Source organism: Poromitra crassiceps (assembly GCF_964638095.1).
Source record: "Poromitra crassiceps genome assembly, chromosome: 9".
Taxonomy (NCBI): Eukaryota; Metazoa; Chordata; class Actinopteri; order Beryciformes; family Melamphaidae; genus Poromitra; species Poromitra crassiceps.
Genome location: NC_139630.1, coordinates 30383363 through 30399520, shown reverse-complemented (window position 1 = coordinate 30399520; position 16158 = coordinate 30383363). Strand labels below are relative to the sequence as shown.

The window sequence follows — 16158 nt, the reverse complement described above, 5'->3', positions numbered from 1 at the left end:
TTTCTTACATTCGCGTGGCTGTCGTTTGGACATTTTTGGACCAAATGGTCTGAAATTAAGGCTAGTTTTTTTGTGTGTGTTTTACAAAAGTAATCACTAGAGGGAGACATCCTACCATCCAAAAACCCTGTGGGGAAAATCTGCCTGTCTTTACCAGTAAGTCCATCAGATGGACCGCAAATTTACATTCACTTACATTATAACACACTTTATTGGTACTCCCAGCTAATTTTCACAAAAGTGATGGATTTTATTTTCTTTTGCTCTCATCCTGGACCAAATACCTTGAAATTTGACCTTGGAAAGAGATTTTGGAGTTGGTTGAAAATTTGGGGGAGTTACATGGTCTCAAAGTCCATTGCATAATTTTCCCATTGGTTTCAATGTTAACTTTGCACACAAAAAAGCTAATTTTCCAAAAAATCATTATTTCCTTGATGTTACACATCTCACCTTGACTCAAGGGGTCAAAGTTGTAGTTTCTACTGTGTTTGGCTATTCCCCCAGTTTTGCCATAGCAATCAATTCCATGCAGTTTACATGAAATATACAGAAACTTTATTCCTATACCAAACATGGGAAAATATTAGAAAACTGAATTTTACGGTGCACACTACTGATTTGAAGCCTTTAGACCAGGATGGATGCTGGACTAAAGCTAATTTGGGTTTTTTAGAGAAAATGGCTGGTAGTCGAAAACATGCGCTTTTTGCCTTGTTCGCTCAAAATATGAAAAATATGATTTTTATGAAAACCCACTGATGTCACAATGTCTGTGACATCATCAGTGATGTCATCAGTGGACCAAAATCATCGTATGACATCACTGATGATGTCATAGGCTAGTGATGTCATAGGTATTGTGACATCATTCTAAGATGGATCCTGCCAATCTTTGACACTAGGCATCTTGCAGTGGTGACTTTTGTAAAACACCCCAACCTGCCCATAATATCAGACCCAAATCCAGTTTGCCTTTATGGGAGGGAAAATACGGTAATTCACTTTTTGTGTTTTTGATGTACTTTTTTATTGTACTGTACTTACTGTACACTGGCATTCGAGGGGTGAAAATTCTGAGTAAGTATGAAATGTTGATATGAGGTATTAGGGAGGAAGTTACCAATGAATTATAAACAATAAAACAATAAAAAAAATAAAAAAAAATATTCATAAATGAATACATTATAAATATTCAGGTCCATCAGATGGACCAATGGTAAAGTGAGGATTTCTTTTGCAAATGTACATTTCTTGAAAAACTAAAGATGGCCTGTGAAATAAACACACACACACGTCCCTAGACGAGCCTGTGAAATAAACACACACACACAGACACACACACTCCTAGACGAGCCTGTGAAATAAACACACACACTCCTAGACGAGCCTGTGAAATAAACACACACACGCCCCTAGACGAGCCTGTGAAATAAACACACACACACAGACACACACACACACACACACACTCCTAGACGAGCCTGTGAAATAAACACACACACAGACACACACTCCTAGACGAGCCTGTGAAATAAACACACACACTCCTAGACGAGCCTGTGAAATAAACACACACTCCTAGACAAGCCTGTGAAATAAACACACACACGCCCCTAGACGAGCCTGTGAAATAAACACACACACACACACCTAGACAAGCCTGTGAAATAAACACACACACACGCACACACACACAAACACACTCCTAGAAGAGCCTGTGAAATAAACACACACACACGCCCTTAGACGAGCTTGTGAAACACACACACTCCTAGACGAGCCTGTGAAATAAACACACACACACGCCCCTAGACGAGCCTGTGAAATAAACACCCACACACACCCCTAGACGAGCCTGTGAAATAAACACACACACACACACCTAGACAAGCCTGTGAAACACACACACACACACACCTAGACAAGCCTGTGAAACACACACACACCTAGACAAGCCTGTGAAACACACACACGCCCCTAGACGAGCCTGTGAAATAAACACACACACGCCCCTAGACGAGCACGAGCCTGTGAAATAAACACACACACACACACACACACACTCCTAGACGAGCCTGTGAAATAAACACACACACACTCCTAGACGAGCCTGTGAAATAAACACACACACACTCCAAATCAAAATGACAATGATGTGACGTTGACGTATCAGTATCACTACAGCGATTTCATGATTCCATTTTAGCAACAGCTTTTCTTTTTTCACTTTGAGCACAAAAGTAGGTTATTTGTCAAAAGATATGTGGCAAACAGTGTGGTCAGGAGGACATGACTCAGAAACATATGAAATATCTTAAAAATGATCTCTGCCACCCCCTGTGCTGCACTTGAATACATTATTGAATACAACACATATTAAAAGGTGAATATTGGGATTTATGAATCGATATCCGCCCCCTCAAATGAATATCGAATCATTCAATATATTGATTTGTTTTAACCCCGCCCGAGGCACTCACTCACTGCGGGGTGGCTCCGGGTAATTCAGTTCAATTCATCAGATAAATACTTTATGAACAAACCGAAAATGAAGCTGCTCCGGTGAGCTGGTCTATACGCTGACACTGTAGTAGTCCAAGAGCCACTTGCAGAAAGTCTATATATCACAATAAGGCAAGTTATTATTACCAGCAGCACCTCGCCTGTAGCTGAGAGCAAACAGCCTGTCTGTAGTCACACACTATCAGCAGCAGGTACCTGAAGGCAGCAGTCCACAGGGCTTCCCAGTGCTCCCCCACAACACACTCGGCTATGACATAACACAATAACAGCACACGTGTGTGTGTGTGTGTGTGTGTGTGTGTGTGTGTGTGTGTGTGTGTGTGTGTGTGTGTGACAGGGAGAGAGAGAGGGAGAGAGAGAGAGGACGGGGCGGTATCTCGCAGGAAATAAATGACCTCCATCTTCCTTCTTCATATCAGAGACCCTTAAGTTAGCACACATTACAGCCCCCCATGCGTCTCTCGGACCCAAATCTGAGAATATTATTTTTCTTAGCTATGATTTTGTCCCGCCTTCCACGGCGATCTGTATTGTAGGGAGGTAGAGAGCTAACAGTGAAACGATGATCAAAATAGGCATTCCCCTCCCTCTACAATCTGGGGGGGGACCCCTTGAACCCTTCTCCAAGGACCCCTGCTGGTCCCCGCACCCCATAGGGCTGTGAATCTTCACTGGCCTCACGATTCCATTACGATTCATCTGTCAACGATTCGATTCCACGATGCATCTCAGTACAGCTCAAAGTATCGCAGCTCCAACTTAGTATCACATCCTCAATTTTCTATATTATTACTGCACATGGCTACTTTTTCATCAATTAATACAAGCAGTCAGATAAATATCAAGTCCCTTTTTTACTTAGAAAGTGCTTTAAAATCTGAATGTCAACAGAAACTTAAACATAAACGATTCAACGATTCATCCGTCAACGATTCGATTCGATTCACACGTCCGCATCGCGATGCACCGATTAAACGATTAATTTTGACACCCCTAATGTTGAGAAGCACCGAGCGAACTGATCAGAAGGCAGACCACCCACCAATATAAATACAAACAAATCTCACTTTCACAATAGCATTATGCTATATCTTTCACCCTTAAAAGGACCCTATCCTCAAATAACTAACAGCAGCTTGATGGCACTTTACATAACATATGAATCTATCCCCGGCAAACTGATGAATTGTCAAACTTCAACATTACTTGATTTATGAACACAGTTAGAACATGTAGAAGAAGAATGAGTGTCATAGTGACATACTGGTCATAGTTTCTCTGTTATCTCTACCTACAATACAGACAGTCATGTCTCGATAAAATCATACCTAAACTAACAATAGAAATCTTGTCCGATTTGGGTAAGAGAGACCTGATGTGGAGAAAATCAGAGGTCCCTGATATGCAAAAGATTAAGAACTGATCTAGGTCATAGAGATAGCCTATGTGTCAGGCTAAAGGTGCGTTTGGTTTCCCAGTGGACTCGTCCGCCGTGACGTGTCGTGGCGAGGGGAAACTTGAAAGACAGGTACCTCAGTCCGGCCCGGAGGGGGGCGGTGCACTGTGTGCGTGGATCCTGCATGTCTTCCCTCCCTCTCAGCCACCGACTACTCAAACATCGCGTACTGTATGTATGGCGAGAACGTCACGCCAAACTCCATTCAAAAGTCTGTCAATTCAATTCTCCCTTACTATCAGCAGATCGTACACAGCTCGTAAACATGACTCCGCTGTGTAACGTTATCTCAGCGGAGAGGACTTTCGGAGTAACAGGCGAACCAATTCTAAAAGTGGAAATTGTATTCGATAAAGTGCCACTTGGTGTAAATGGATGGCTGCCGAACTGAAGAGTGGAAGCCAACGCTTCGTTTCAGGTGTTCGGTCACGTCCTACCAGCTATACATCTGTGTCGAGAAGCACGGCAGCGTGAAATTGGCAGATTTTTAAATGCAGCGTGCCCGTCACGCTCTCTCCATAAGCGAGAACGGAACGTATCGGGGCTCAACTCAATAATAATAATAATAATAATAATAATAATAATAATAATAATAATAATAATAATAAAAACAAAAACATACAATACAATAACATCACTCAAATAAAATGGTACATATGGCTCAGTTGTAAGGTTAAATCTTACCTCTTTGACTTTGGCCCGTCTCTCCTTGGTCTCGGGGTCCTGGGGTTCTTGTCCAATCGCCCCGGGCGGGCGGTGGTATTCAATGAAGGGCAAATGCTTGGCATCCTTCACACCCAGCCCCATCATCACACCCCCTGCCTTGGCAACTTTCTCCTTGTCGTTGAGGATGTCCTGCTGGATCTCCTCGGCTCGCTTCTGCAGGGTGTCTTTGGCCTCCAGCAGAGCTTTCTCGTGGTCCTTCCTGATCTTGGCCAGGACCCTCTCGTCGTTCCCCGCCGAGCCGGAGCCACTCTGGTCGGGACCCGTGTTGGTCTCCACCGCGCCGGAGGAGTGGAAGAAAACTCCGCTGAGCAGCTTGGACGAGTCGGGCAGGAAGAAGATGGCCCCGAAACACAGCGTGATGAAGGCGCTGAACACCAACAACAGGATGAATTTCTCCGTCAGCCTGAACGAGGTGCCCGGGCTGGCCGACTTCCTACTCGGAGTCGCCGTGAAAGGCAGAAGAGTTGCCACTGGCATTTTCCCTTCCTCCTCCTTCAACAACTCCAACAACCAAAAAGAAACGAATTCAAACCCTCAAAATCGCTGCTCACGCGCTCGGTGGTGGCTTCTCCCCTTCACAAATCCATATCCAGAGTCTCTCAACAGGTGAAAACGTGGAGTAATGGTGATATATCTCCGTGAAAAAGTTGGTGAGTGGAGCAGCTGTCCATACCGCCGGGGAGACTCTCTGCAGACAGAGCGCGAGGCACACACAGCTCACACAGGAAGCCACGGCGGAGAGGAGAGGCGTGACTGACAGGCCGAGCCCACCAATCAGCTTCCACCGTGTGAGTGGGGGGGGGGGCGACGACGACGTAGTGGGCGTGTCACCCGCAGAGCCCGGGGTATAAAACCGCTGACAGCGTCAATCTTTAATCTCATTCTCAGGGACCTAGAGGAGGAAACAGGCAAACAGCCAATTTAAATAGACACTACAACACCAGTGGTTCTCTCTCAGCCTTTTTCCCACGGCGCTGCGCCAATGGGATGGAAAAGTCAGGACACTCAATCAGTGAGACATGTGAGTTTAATGTGGGAAAAGGGGTCGTAGCTAAGGGATAGGAGGGTGATAGAGAGTCAGGAATTGAGGGGTGGGGAGGGGCAGTGGCTAGGGGGGATGTGGGGGGGTCAAGGGAAAAGGAGGGGTCTAGCTAGGGATAGGAAGGTGGTAGAGAGTCGGGATCCGAGGGGTGGGTAGGGGGAGTGGCCAGGGGGGATGTGGGGGGAGGGGGGTCAAGCCAATAATGGTAAACCCTGACCATATTCTAATCTTATATGACTCTCACCCTGACCATATTCATATCTGACTCTCACCCTGACCATATTCTTATCATATGAATATCATTCACTCATTTCATAATTTCATTTCATATCATATTACGCCCCTACTCTTGTGAAGAGTGCCAATGAGAAAATAACAATAATAATTAATAATAATTGATTGGATTTATATAGCACCTTTCTAGATACTCAAAGCGCTTCACATATCAGGGGAGGGAGGGGGAGGGAACTCAACTCAACCACCACCGATGTGTAGCACCCACCTGGGTGATGTGTAGCACCCACCTGGGTGATGTGTAGCACCCACCTGGGTGATGCACGGCAGCAAGTTTGCGCCAGAACGCTCACCACACATCAGCTATCACATCAGTGGAGAGTTGAGGATTGAATGTGCCAATTAAGGAACGAGGGATGATTAGGTGACCATGATTGAAGGAAGGCCTGTTTTGGGAATTTAGCCAGGACACCGGGGTCACACCCCTAAAGAGTGCTGATGGGATCTTTAATGACGACAGAGAGTCAGGACCTCAGTTTTAACGTCTCATCCGAAGGACGGCTGCGGCCATCTTTTTCGCGCAGCTCGCGCGGGACAGCACGAGGCCGGGGGTTTCCCACAGCTCCGCCTGCTATTGGTCCGTGATCGGCAAGCTGCGCCGTCACTGGACAGGCAACCCTATCAATCACGCCCAAAACATAGTCTGCTTTATCGTCTACTTCACTCTAAACGGGTGAGTTATATAAAAAGTCACCCCTCGTAACAGCCGTCATGAAAGGCGAAATTAGCTATACAGTCCGAAACCATTTTTTTTAACCAGGCTGTAAACATGTTTATTTACAGCGTAAAGACGGGCATTTTAACATGGGGGTGAATTGACTCACTCCTGCAGCCTGCCTCAAGTGGCCATTCGAGGAATTGCAGTTTTGCTACTCCTGCATTGGCGTCAATGCGGTAGTCGAAAGCTGCCCCCTCGTTTTGCACACACAGCATATAGACTTCCTTACTGCTATATTACAGCACCAAGAGTGTTTGAGATGGAGAACTTTTCCATAATGATGTATCAAGCTTATATCCTCACTGGCAAATGATCCAGCCCATAGGCTGCCCCCCCCCCCCCCCCCCCCCCCCCCTTCCCCAAATAGGCCGGGCCCCCACTAATTACTGCTGGGGGTTATTTCTCCATTTGTTCCTGTTGATGATTAATAATGGATTGAGGATCCACAGAGAATTGGCTTGAGCGAGAGGAACATCTACATGTTCTCAATTTGGGATGTTATATTATGATAGATAATGATGCTTCTGTGCTTGCTTTTTTTTTTTTTATAGCACAGTCTTTTCAAACCAAACAATTCATCCTCTCAAACCAAATCATTTCAGTTAGTTATTGTTGGTTATGACTATTTCAATACAGCTTTGGCAATGTTGTTGCTAATAAACAGCCGTGTCAGTAAAGTCATTGAATTGAGAGAGAGAAAGAGAGAGAAAGAGAGTGAGATTGAATGTTTTTGTCAGTGGCTTAATGTACTTCACCGACCTCGACTTGGCCGGCTGAATGACAAGCGTAAAGATGGAAAAAGTCTAATCTGCGGATGACAGCCGCGCGTTGCCATATTGAAATTCTAATTCTAGGATGACAATGTGAGTCTGAATGGTGACGTGCCTCCATGTGACATTACTGTCTCACTCTGCGATTCACGCAGAACATTAAACCCTGGCTGAAATGGATGGCATCTCCATATTGAACCCGAGAGTCTCTTGTGCAACAGTTTAGACAAGCATCCGGCATATTCTCCTCCATGTGTCGTTTTCACTTGGCCAAGCTGGAGTTTTTCCATTTGTTGTCCACTTGAGCATTTCTTGCTGGATGCAGCGGAGGCTAAAACCCACCTAACCTCAATTGCCTCACCTTTCTATCTGCAGAATGGAGTTTACCACATTTTTTATCTGCAGAAGGGAATTTACCACCTTTTTAGGCTGACTTAAAGGCCCACTCCAGTCATTTTTTTAACCTGCCGTGTAACGGTGGGTGTTCCGTGTCAAACACACACGAGTGCGCACTGTACGTCATCATTTGCACCAAAGAACTTACATTGATAAGAGCCCGAAGGCTAATAGCTTCAGCGGCAGCATAGTGACTGCAGTGCTGTTGTAAAAAAAGAAAAGAAAAAGCAGGACAGCCACAATATTGTTATAATATCAACAACTGGACAAAATATATTAAAATCGGTGGGCTTTATGGAAAGAGCGTGACTCCAACTGGTTAACAGTTATATCGAATTGGTCATTCAGTGGCGTTGCTATGTGTATTTACAGTCTATCAGACGTGAGACCATTATTATGTCTGACGTCATCACCTGTGTTTAGCAACAGCTATATATTTTTTATACTTTGAGCACAAAATGAGGTTATTTGTAATATATATATATATATATATATATATATATATACAAATACTGGTGAACAGTGTGGCTAGCTAGGGCATGACTTGCTAACACATGAAATATCTTAAAAATGACAAAATACACTGGAGGTGGGTTAGAGTTTAAATAAAAATCCCTCCCTGATCCTCTTAAGCCCATGGCACACCAAACGAACATTCTCAAACAAACACAAACAAACACGAACAAAGACAAATGTTTGTTTGGTGTGCCATAGCTGTCTGTCCTTGTCTGTTCGTGTTTGGCGATGTTCGGCGATGTTCTGTCATGTTTGCCAGGATTCGACTTGTTCAATCCGGCGTTGTTCGCTGTTCGCTGTTGTCTGGTAACTTCCCATGTTTTCAGTCGCGTATCCATGGAAATGGAGCTCACGCATGCGCGCCTAATGCATGCGGTTGTCTGGTCAGTTTGGTCAGAGGCAGAGCCTCCTGACGTTACACGCGACGCAGCAAACATACGTTTCTCTGCCAACCATGTGCCATCACACTGGGCATCAACAACACTAGCGGGAGACTTCTCCCATGCACTCCCGCAAATAAGTAATGTTTTGCGCAGCAAGGTTACATAATGAGGGAGAGAGAGAACATCCATGACGGCTAACAAGGAGCTATGCTAATAACTAGCTATATAGCCGTTCAGAAACACATGTAAACAGCCGTGTGATCACTGAGAACGTCAGTAAAATAAGGAGAGAGCTGCAGGTGCTTATGCAGAACTAGTGCACGATTAAGTGCACAGTGGGTAATGACCGCTGTGATGAAGAATATAGCGAGATTAACCAGGTTGATAGCAGAGAAAACACTGTTGCAGCTGCCATCAGCAGGACCTCCAAGCTTCAACTAGCGTTGCCTGCGGTTGCCTGTCACATGACGCCTTCATGGTCCCTCGATAAAGTCTGCAGAAATATGCACGTTCCCTCACCTCTCTCTCAAGAAGCGTCACGTGAGTGTGGCGTTTAAGGCCATCTGTCGCTACAAAAGAAATAAACTGGGTGTATCATTGTATTACTCGACAGATGTATAATTAACTTTGTCAGTCTGAGCCATCTTCTATGTGCTGTAACACAGTGCAGTTTCTATTTTTCTGGTGTTTCTTTTTTACATGTTTGGGACTGTTGTGCTGAATATGTTTGGTCGGTGTGCCATGCTTTCAAACAATCTCCAACATCTGCCAACATTCACAGACAATTGTCTGTTGGTGTTTGTTGGTGTTTGTTTGAGAATGTTTGATTGGTGTGCCATGGCCAGACATACACCATCAATATGTGATGTTCAGTGCATCCCAGCTATTTCTTTGATGCAACGATGCTGATGTAAAATAATGACTAAGTTCTTGAGTCAGAGGTTCGGCTTACATGAATATATTTCATATCATTTCAGGTCTCATGAGATGTAACAAGCATCTAGGCTGCATGGAAACAGTTCTTCAAAGAGGAAGAGGTTGGTTGATACAGTCTTGTATGTGGGGCAATGACATCCTAATAGATCAGTTAGCTGGTACAGAGGCATTGTACAGGACAGTCAGCTGTGGTCCAGAGATTACACGTGTGATGATGAGACAGTTACATCGCTGACATGGCAGCACATCAAGGCAGTTGGTGATAGATTAGGATTCCTGTGGCTGGACATTGCCCTTGAGCGAGGACCCTTAACCCCAACCGCTCCAGTGGAGCCGCTCAGTGGCCAGAAGATCAGACTGTGGTTGTACTGGTCAGCTTCCAGGTGTGAATGTGTGTGTGTGTGAAGGTGAACATGAGAGCATTGCTCTCAGTGACACTCCCCCTGACCCCTGACCCCTGTATAAATAAAGCATAAAAAAGTGTGTGAATGTTAAAGGGTAACTAAACCCAAAAACCTTTTCCCCCCAACTTTAAACAAATGAAGTTCTAAGTAACGTACGTTCAGTCAGGAAGACTATAATCTGCACTTTACACTTCCTCAGTTCACTTCTTATTTCTCCACCCCTTCAAATCTGCTCACATGCTCAAAATAGCCTGTCAACTTCCGGGCTTCAATTGAATAATCAGCTGTTTGCCTCCTGTTCTCGTATAACCAATAGCATAGCGTCACATCACCTCTCACCCCCGCACACCTCCATTGTAAGCCTATCACATTGATATTCACCCCCATTCTAAGCCAATCACATTGCTGTGTACTCTTAAAATATGCTTTTTTTTACCTCATTCAGCCTGCTCATATACCGGCACTGTCAGTCTCGCAAGCGCCAAAGACTCTTAACAATACCTAATTCTCATAATATTTTCTGTAATTCATCATTCATTCAGTATTGTAATAAAAAAAAAATCTAGTCTCTCCTGATTGAAATGTTTATGGCTCAAGTGTTGCTGAAAGATTCTGGTCAAAATCTCCACATTTGAGAGTAAAATGTTAGTGTGTTATGTTATTAGTATAAAAGGGGCAATGTGGGCAATCTCTGTTTGTTCCGTTTCAATTTTTGTCCCAGTGGCATTGTGACATCACGGATGATGTCATCAGTGATGTCATAAGTCACTGATGATGTCATCAGTGATGTCATAAGACTGATGGATGTAATTTAAGGGGCAGCCCCACACACACACACACAAATGTAAACTTAAGGGCAAATAACATTTTGTGAGCAACACACAGACAGGCGAGGTAACGCAGCAGCAGACATCATCAGTGATGTCATGAGATGATTTTGGTCATTAATGATGTCACTGATGATGTCACAATGCCTATGACATCATCTGTGATGTCACTCGCTCGTGACATCATCCAATGTGGGACAAAAAATGTAATACACAAACAGACAAATAGAGCCCACTTACTCCCTTTTATATATGATGATGATGATGATGATGATGATGATGATGATGTGTATGTATTTAAGTGAATGATTCGGGTCTGATGGTTACATTTTTCACATCAGTCATCAGTGACTTTCTTGATTTACCCACTTTTCCTCAACCTGCCTCGTCATCTCCTACTTCACTTCACCCATTTCGAGTGTTGCCACTTGATTGAATTGGCGTTATCAGTATAGCTGTCAGCCTGATATGAGTTAAGAAGGCTGTTATCATCTATTCACATGGATCCCTCACTGATACCAATACAAGGGAAGACTTCAGATCCAGTCCACTGCAGGTCCAGTCCAAGAGATTAGGATCAGCGAAAAGCTGTTACAGTAATGTCACTTTATTCAGTTTTCATTTTTTTCTCTCCAGGTGACCATGTAGATTCCCAATCATTATGTGTTCAGTTTATCCAAATAAGTTTGTAAATCTGCTGCTGATTGTCAAAGATTCGCTTCTAATATTTTTTAGGGGAAATAGTGACCAAAATGAGTCACCAAAAATGAAACAAACAAACAAACAAAGTTTAATTTTACTGGACCTTCAAAGTGCTCTGTGAAAGTAGACCTTGGACCTTGTGTCCCTGAGATGAGAAAATTAAAACTTTTTCATAGAGCTAAAACAAGTACATGGTTGAAAAGGTCTCAACCTAGTAACATAATGTCAGTATGAAGATTACTGACCTTTGAAATACTGACCTTTGAACCTTGACCTCGGTCCATTTTTGAAGGCTTATAATTCAGCAACAAAAGGGGTATCCGTTACAGACATCAAACCGATTGTTATAGAGCGCTCTTGACACCAGCTATCATGCGAGTATAGTCAACAACTGGGGGCACTGTCACATATGGGAGAAATATGGTAAAAAATTATTTTCACCGATTTAACAATTAGGTCCTTGTTATTTACCACTAGGTGCAACCAAGGTTATACCTAGTGGTACCTAATGGTAATAACAAGTAGGACATGTGGGAGTGTATTTTTTATTTTTTATTTCTTCTTCTTCTTCTTCTTCTTCTTCTTCTTCTTCTTCTTCTTCTTCTTCTTCTTCTTCTTCTTCTTCTTCTTCTTCTTCTCCTCCTCCTCCTCCTCCTCCTCCTCCTCCTCCTCCTCCTCCTCCTCCTCCTCCTCCCCAGGGTTCGATATTTCCAACTTGGTAGTTCCAATGAGCACAGCCATATCCATCCATATGTATTAATGGCAATTAGTTTGGCAGCTTTCAATGGGTATGGGCTTAATATTCAACTAAAATTACTAAAATTGTCAGTTTGACGTTTCGACTTCCAGCCAACATAGTGATGTAAAATAGGCCATGCAGTCACCATCCAGCTGTTTGACGCCCCCCCCTCCCTCTCTCTCTCTCTCTCTCTCTCTCTCTCTCTCTCTCTCCCTCCCTCTTCCTTCCCCACTCTCTCTGTCTCTCTCTCCCCCTCTCAAGCCATGGTCCAAATATAACCTCGCCCCAATCTGATTCAACCACAGTGGTGTCATCCCCCGGGCAAAACGGACTCATTTGTGCAGAGAGAGAGAGAGAGAGAGAGACACAGAGAGAGAGAGAGAGACAGAGAGAGGGAGAGAGGCAGAGAGAGGGAGAGAAAGAGAGAGGGAGAGAGAGAGAGGGAGGGGGAGAGAGAGAGAGAGAGAGAGAGAAGCAGAGAGAAGCAGAGAGAATAGAATAGGAAGAGTCTGACAGAGAAGAGAGGAGAGGAGAGGAGAGGAGAGGAGAGGGGGTGGTGGTGAATGACAAAGAGAGATGAAGAGAGCATGGAAAACAGAGGAGATGTGCTTATTGGACGGGGTCACTAATTGGGTTGGGACTTGTAGTTCCCTTCGCCTCCTTCCTGGCACAAATCAAACAAATTATTTTGAAAATTCTCTAATAAGAGCAAGAAGAATATGTTAATTTCTGGCCGTTCAGCTCCGGGCTGAAGGGGAGGATGAACAAAATGAGAAGAGGATGATTACTGGTTTAGCTGGTGCCATGCGTGTATACTATATCCATGATGATCTTTTCATTGTGTTTGTATTGGCTTTCTGTGTTGGATGTCAACTTGTTAGTTTTCCACAGAGTGCCCCGGTCCAATAAGAGCTTGAAAAGTAACACTTTCTTGTGCGATCAAATACACATTCATTGTTGTTATCCTGCATTTTTCTCAAATCAAATGTTTTTGCCCTTCGGTTCAGCTGATATGAGCTTTCGAAGGCTCATGATTTAAGCTAGCCTGCATGGTAAACCATTCCGCAGCCATAAGTGCAGAAATAGACTCAATAACAACAAATAAAATATAGCCGCAAGCGGCGATGGGCGGGGTTCAAGCCTTGCGCAGATGACAAAGCTTCTGATTCTGACTAGGACATCCTCCTTGATATATCTGACAAGTTTCGCGATCATTGGACAAACAGGTGTGGAGTTACAGCCTTTTTTATGTTAAGCCACGCCCATCTCTGGCTTTTATGGCGCCCCCTTTTGGTCGAATTGCACAAAATTTGACACACATGGTCTAGGATGGTCTCCGAAGACCTCCTGCAAGTTTCGTGAAGATTCCTTAATCGGTCATGAAGTTATGACAATTTAGCTGTGAGGCCACGCCCTCTCACAACTTTAACGATTAATATCTCCGAAACGAAAGGAGATTTCAAAGGTTTCAAAAAGCCAGTTTGTAGAGCTTGCTCCAAAGATGCTTCCTGTCGATTCTAGTGGAAATCGGTCCAACGGTCTAGGAGGAGATGCAAAAAATGTGTTTTCCAAACTTTTCCAAATATCTCAAAAACTTTCCAGGCGGACATTGAGGGTCCTTATGGCAAATTTGTAGAGCAGGTCCACCTGAACATCTGGAAAAAAAAAGTTTGAAAATCGGACCAACGGCGTGGAAGTTATGGCCTTTAACGTAAAACCGTCGATTATAGCGCCACCTTCAGGCCGATTCGAAAAATCTTTTTTGAGCACCTACCTGCCAACAATATCTGTCATTGGGCCAAATGTCAGGTCTCTACCATTTACCAACTCACGGGAATTTGCGTTGAGGCAGATGAAAAACAGCAAGAATAATAAACCGGGTGAAAAACAATAGGGTTTCAGCCCCTTCAGGGCTTGAACCCCTAATAAAAAATAACAAGAGTATTATGCACCAGCCGAGTTTCTCGGCAGAAAAGACGTTTTCGCCGTTGTTCCGACTGGATTTGGACTGGGTTTGGATTGGATCTGGACGGAGCCAGAGTGATTTAAAGAGAGATGTGGCACCAACGGAAGTCCAAAATGTTTGATGGTCATGTGACTCACGTAGCTATAGTGTGTGCGCGGGAATAGTTCCAGGAAGTACGTTTGAATGCATCAAATAAAGCTGATGATTCATTAAACGTCTTATACCCTTTCAAAGTAAAGAATGGAGATGATGCAACTCTTATATCTCTATGGCTCTGGCCTGCATAGAGCCAAACCCAATGAGAGATCACGTTCATGTAGCTATCAGGACGTTCAATACCAGGCTAAGTTGAAGCTGCGCGTGCGTATGTGCATATGTGTATGCACGCGCGTGTGTGTGTGCGTGTGTGTGCACGCGTGTGTGTGTGTGCGTGTCTGCGTGCACGTGTGTGTGTGTGTGTGTGTGTGTGTGTGTGCATGTGTGTGTGTGCGTGTCTGCGTGTGTGTGTGTGTGTGTGTGTGTGTCTATCTGTATTTATGAGTGTAGGGAATGGGAGGAATGCCATGTCACAGAAGCCCTCAGTGAAGAATGATGATGTCAAGGCAGCGAGGAGCATGCATGGCCTATAATGTCATTGTCCCTCCGAGGGCAGGCCGCACGTCGACGCTCTCTGCTCCGGTGAACACTAACCGCCAGCGTCGTTAACCTCCACCCCCGCACCCTCCACCCCCGCTGCAGCTCGCGGGGTTTCCTGCCCAGAGAGGAAGACAGAGAGACAGACACCCGTAAACTCGCTTTCCTGAACGGAAGCATGAGTAGCTGATGAGGCGAAATGGCAGAGAAAAGCAAACCAAGGATAAATAGGCTTTAAATCTGTTCATTTCTTTGTGAAAACACATCAAGGAATAAAGTGTTTGCAAAGCAGCATAGTACATTAATATTCATCTAATACAAATCACAGAGGTCCGAATGTATTTCCAACTGAATACAATATGCAAGCAATACAGACTACTTTTGTGTGACTTTGAAAACTGCCTGTAATATGTTGGGTTACAGATCAAAATATACTGTAGGCCTTTTGGTTTGCTGATGTAAGGCTGAAACATAACCTGACACTGCCAGATGGTTTGTTTTCACGTAAAACGAGGCGGGGGCGAGGGATAGGAAGGTGATAGAGACTCGGGATTTGAGCGGTGGGAAGGGGGTGTGGCTAGGGGGGTATGGGTGGTGGTGTTGGGGGGGGGTCGGACGCGGAAAAGGTAGTTTATGTTAGTTGATGTTTTTCGTTAGTAGGAGATGACAGGTCAAAGAAATACAGTCTTATATATATCGTCGCTGTCTGATGAAAACCACCATTTTTACTTTTTACTATAGATGGAATATATCCATTCTCCTCTATCTACTGGTAGGTTTTGACGTCTAAATAACCAATGAAAACATGTTTTATTGGGTAATCTATTTAACACGTATCACCATTGGATGCTAGACCTGCCCGTCACACCACGTATGTGACAGCAGAACCTCCATGCTCCTCCCCTACCTCATGAGGAACTCCCCGGAAAAAGCAGAGGCACGCTGCTGAACTGAACGCTGCTGTGTTTCTGGCTTGGTTTTGTGTGTTTCTGGCATCGTCTGAACGTAAATAGATCAATACAGTGTTTCCGGGTTGTCCCTGGGCTGCAAACTCATTTAAAGTATGCAAATCAAAGTGTTTTTTCTGACGAGAATAATGTTTACGTTAGTGAGAGAGGCTGTGT

The 16158-nt window shown here is 44.3% G+C and overlaps 1 protein-coding gene across 1 annotated transcript in view; it reads right to left on the bottom strand.

Annotated features, from left to right (window-relative positions):
* The window catches only part of man1a1 (mannosidase, alpha, class 1A, member 1), a gene marked incomplete at both ends in the record, with an annotated part of 278096 nt that extends 272911 nt beyond the window's left edge, over positions 1-5185 (bottom strand). The window contains one exon of the mRNA XM_083643219.1: positions 4667-5185. Within this exon, the coding sequence (XP_083499345.1) occupies positions 4667-5185 (519 nt within the window). The remainder of the gene's footprint in view (positions 1-4666) is intronic.
* Positions 5186-16158: the final 10973 nt, after the last annotated feature.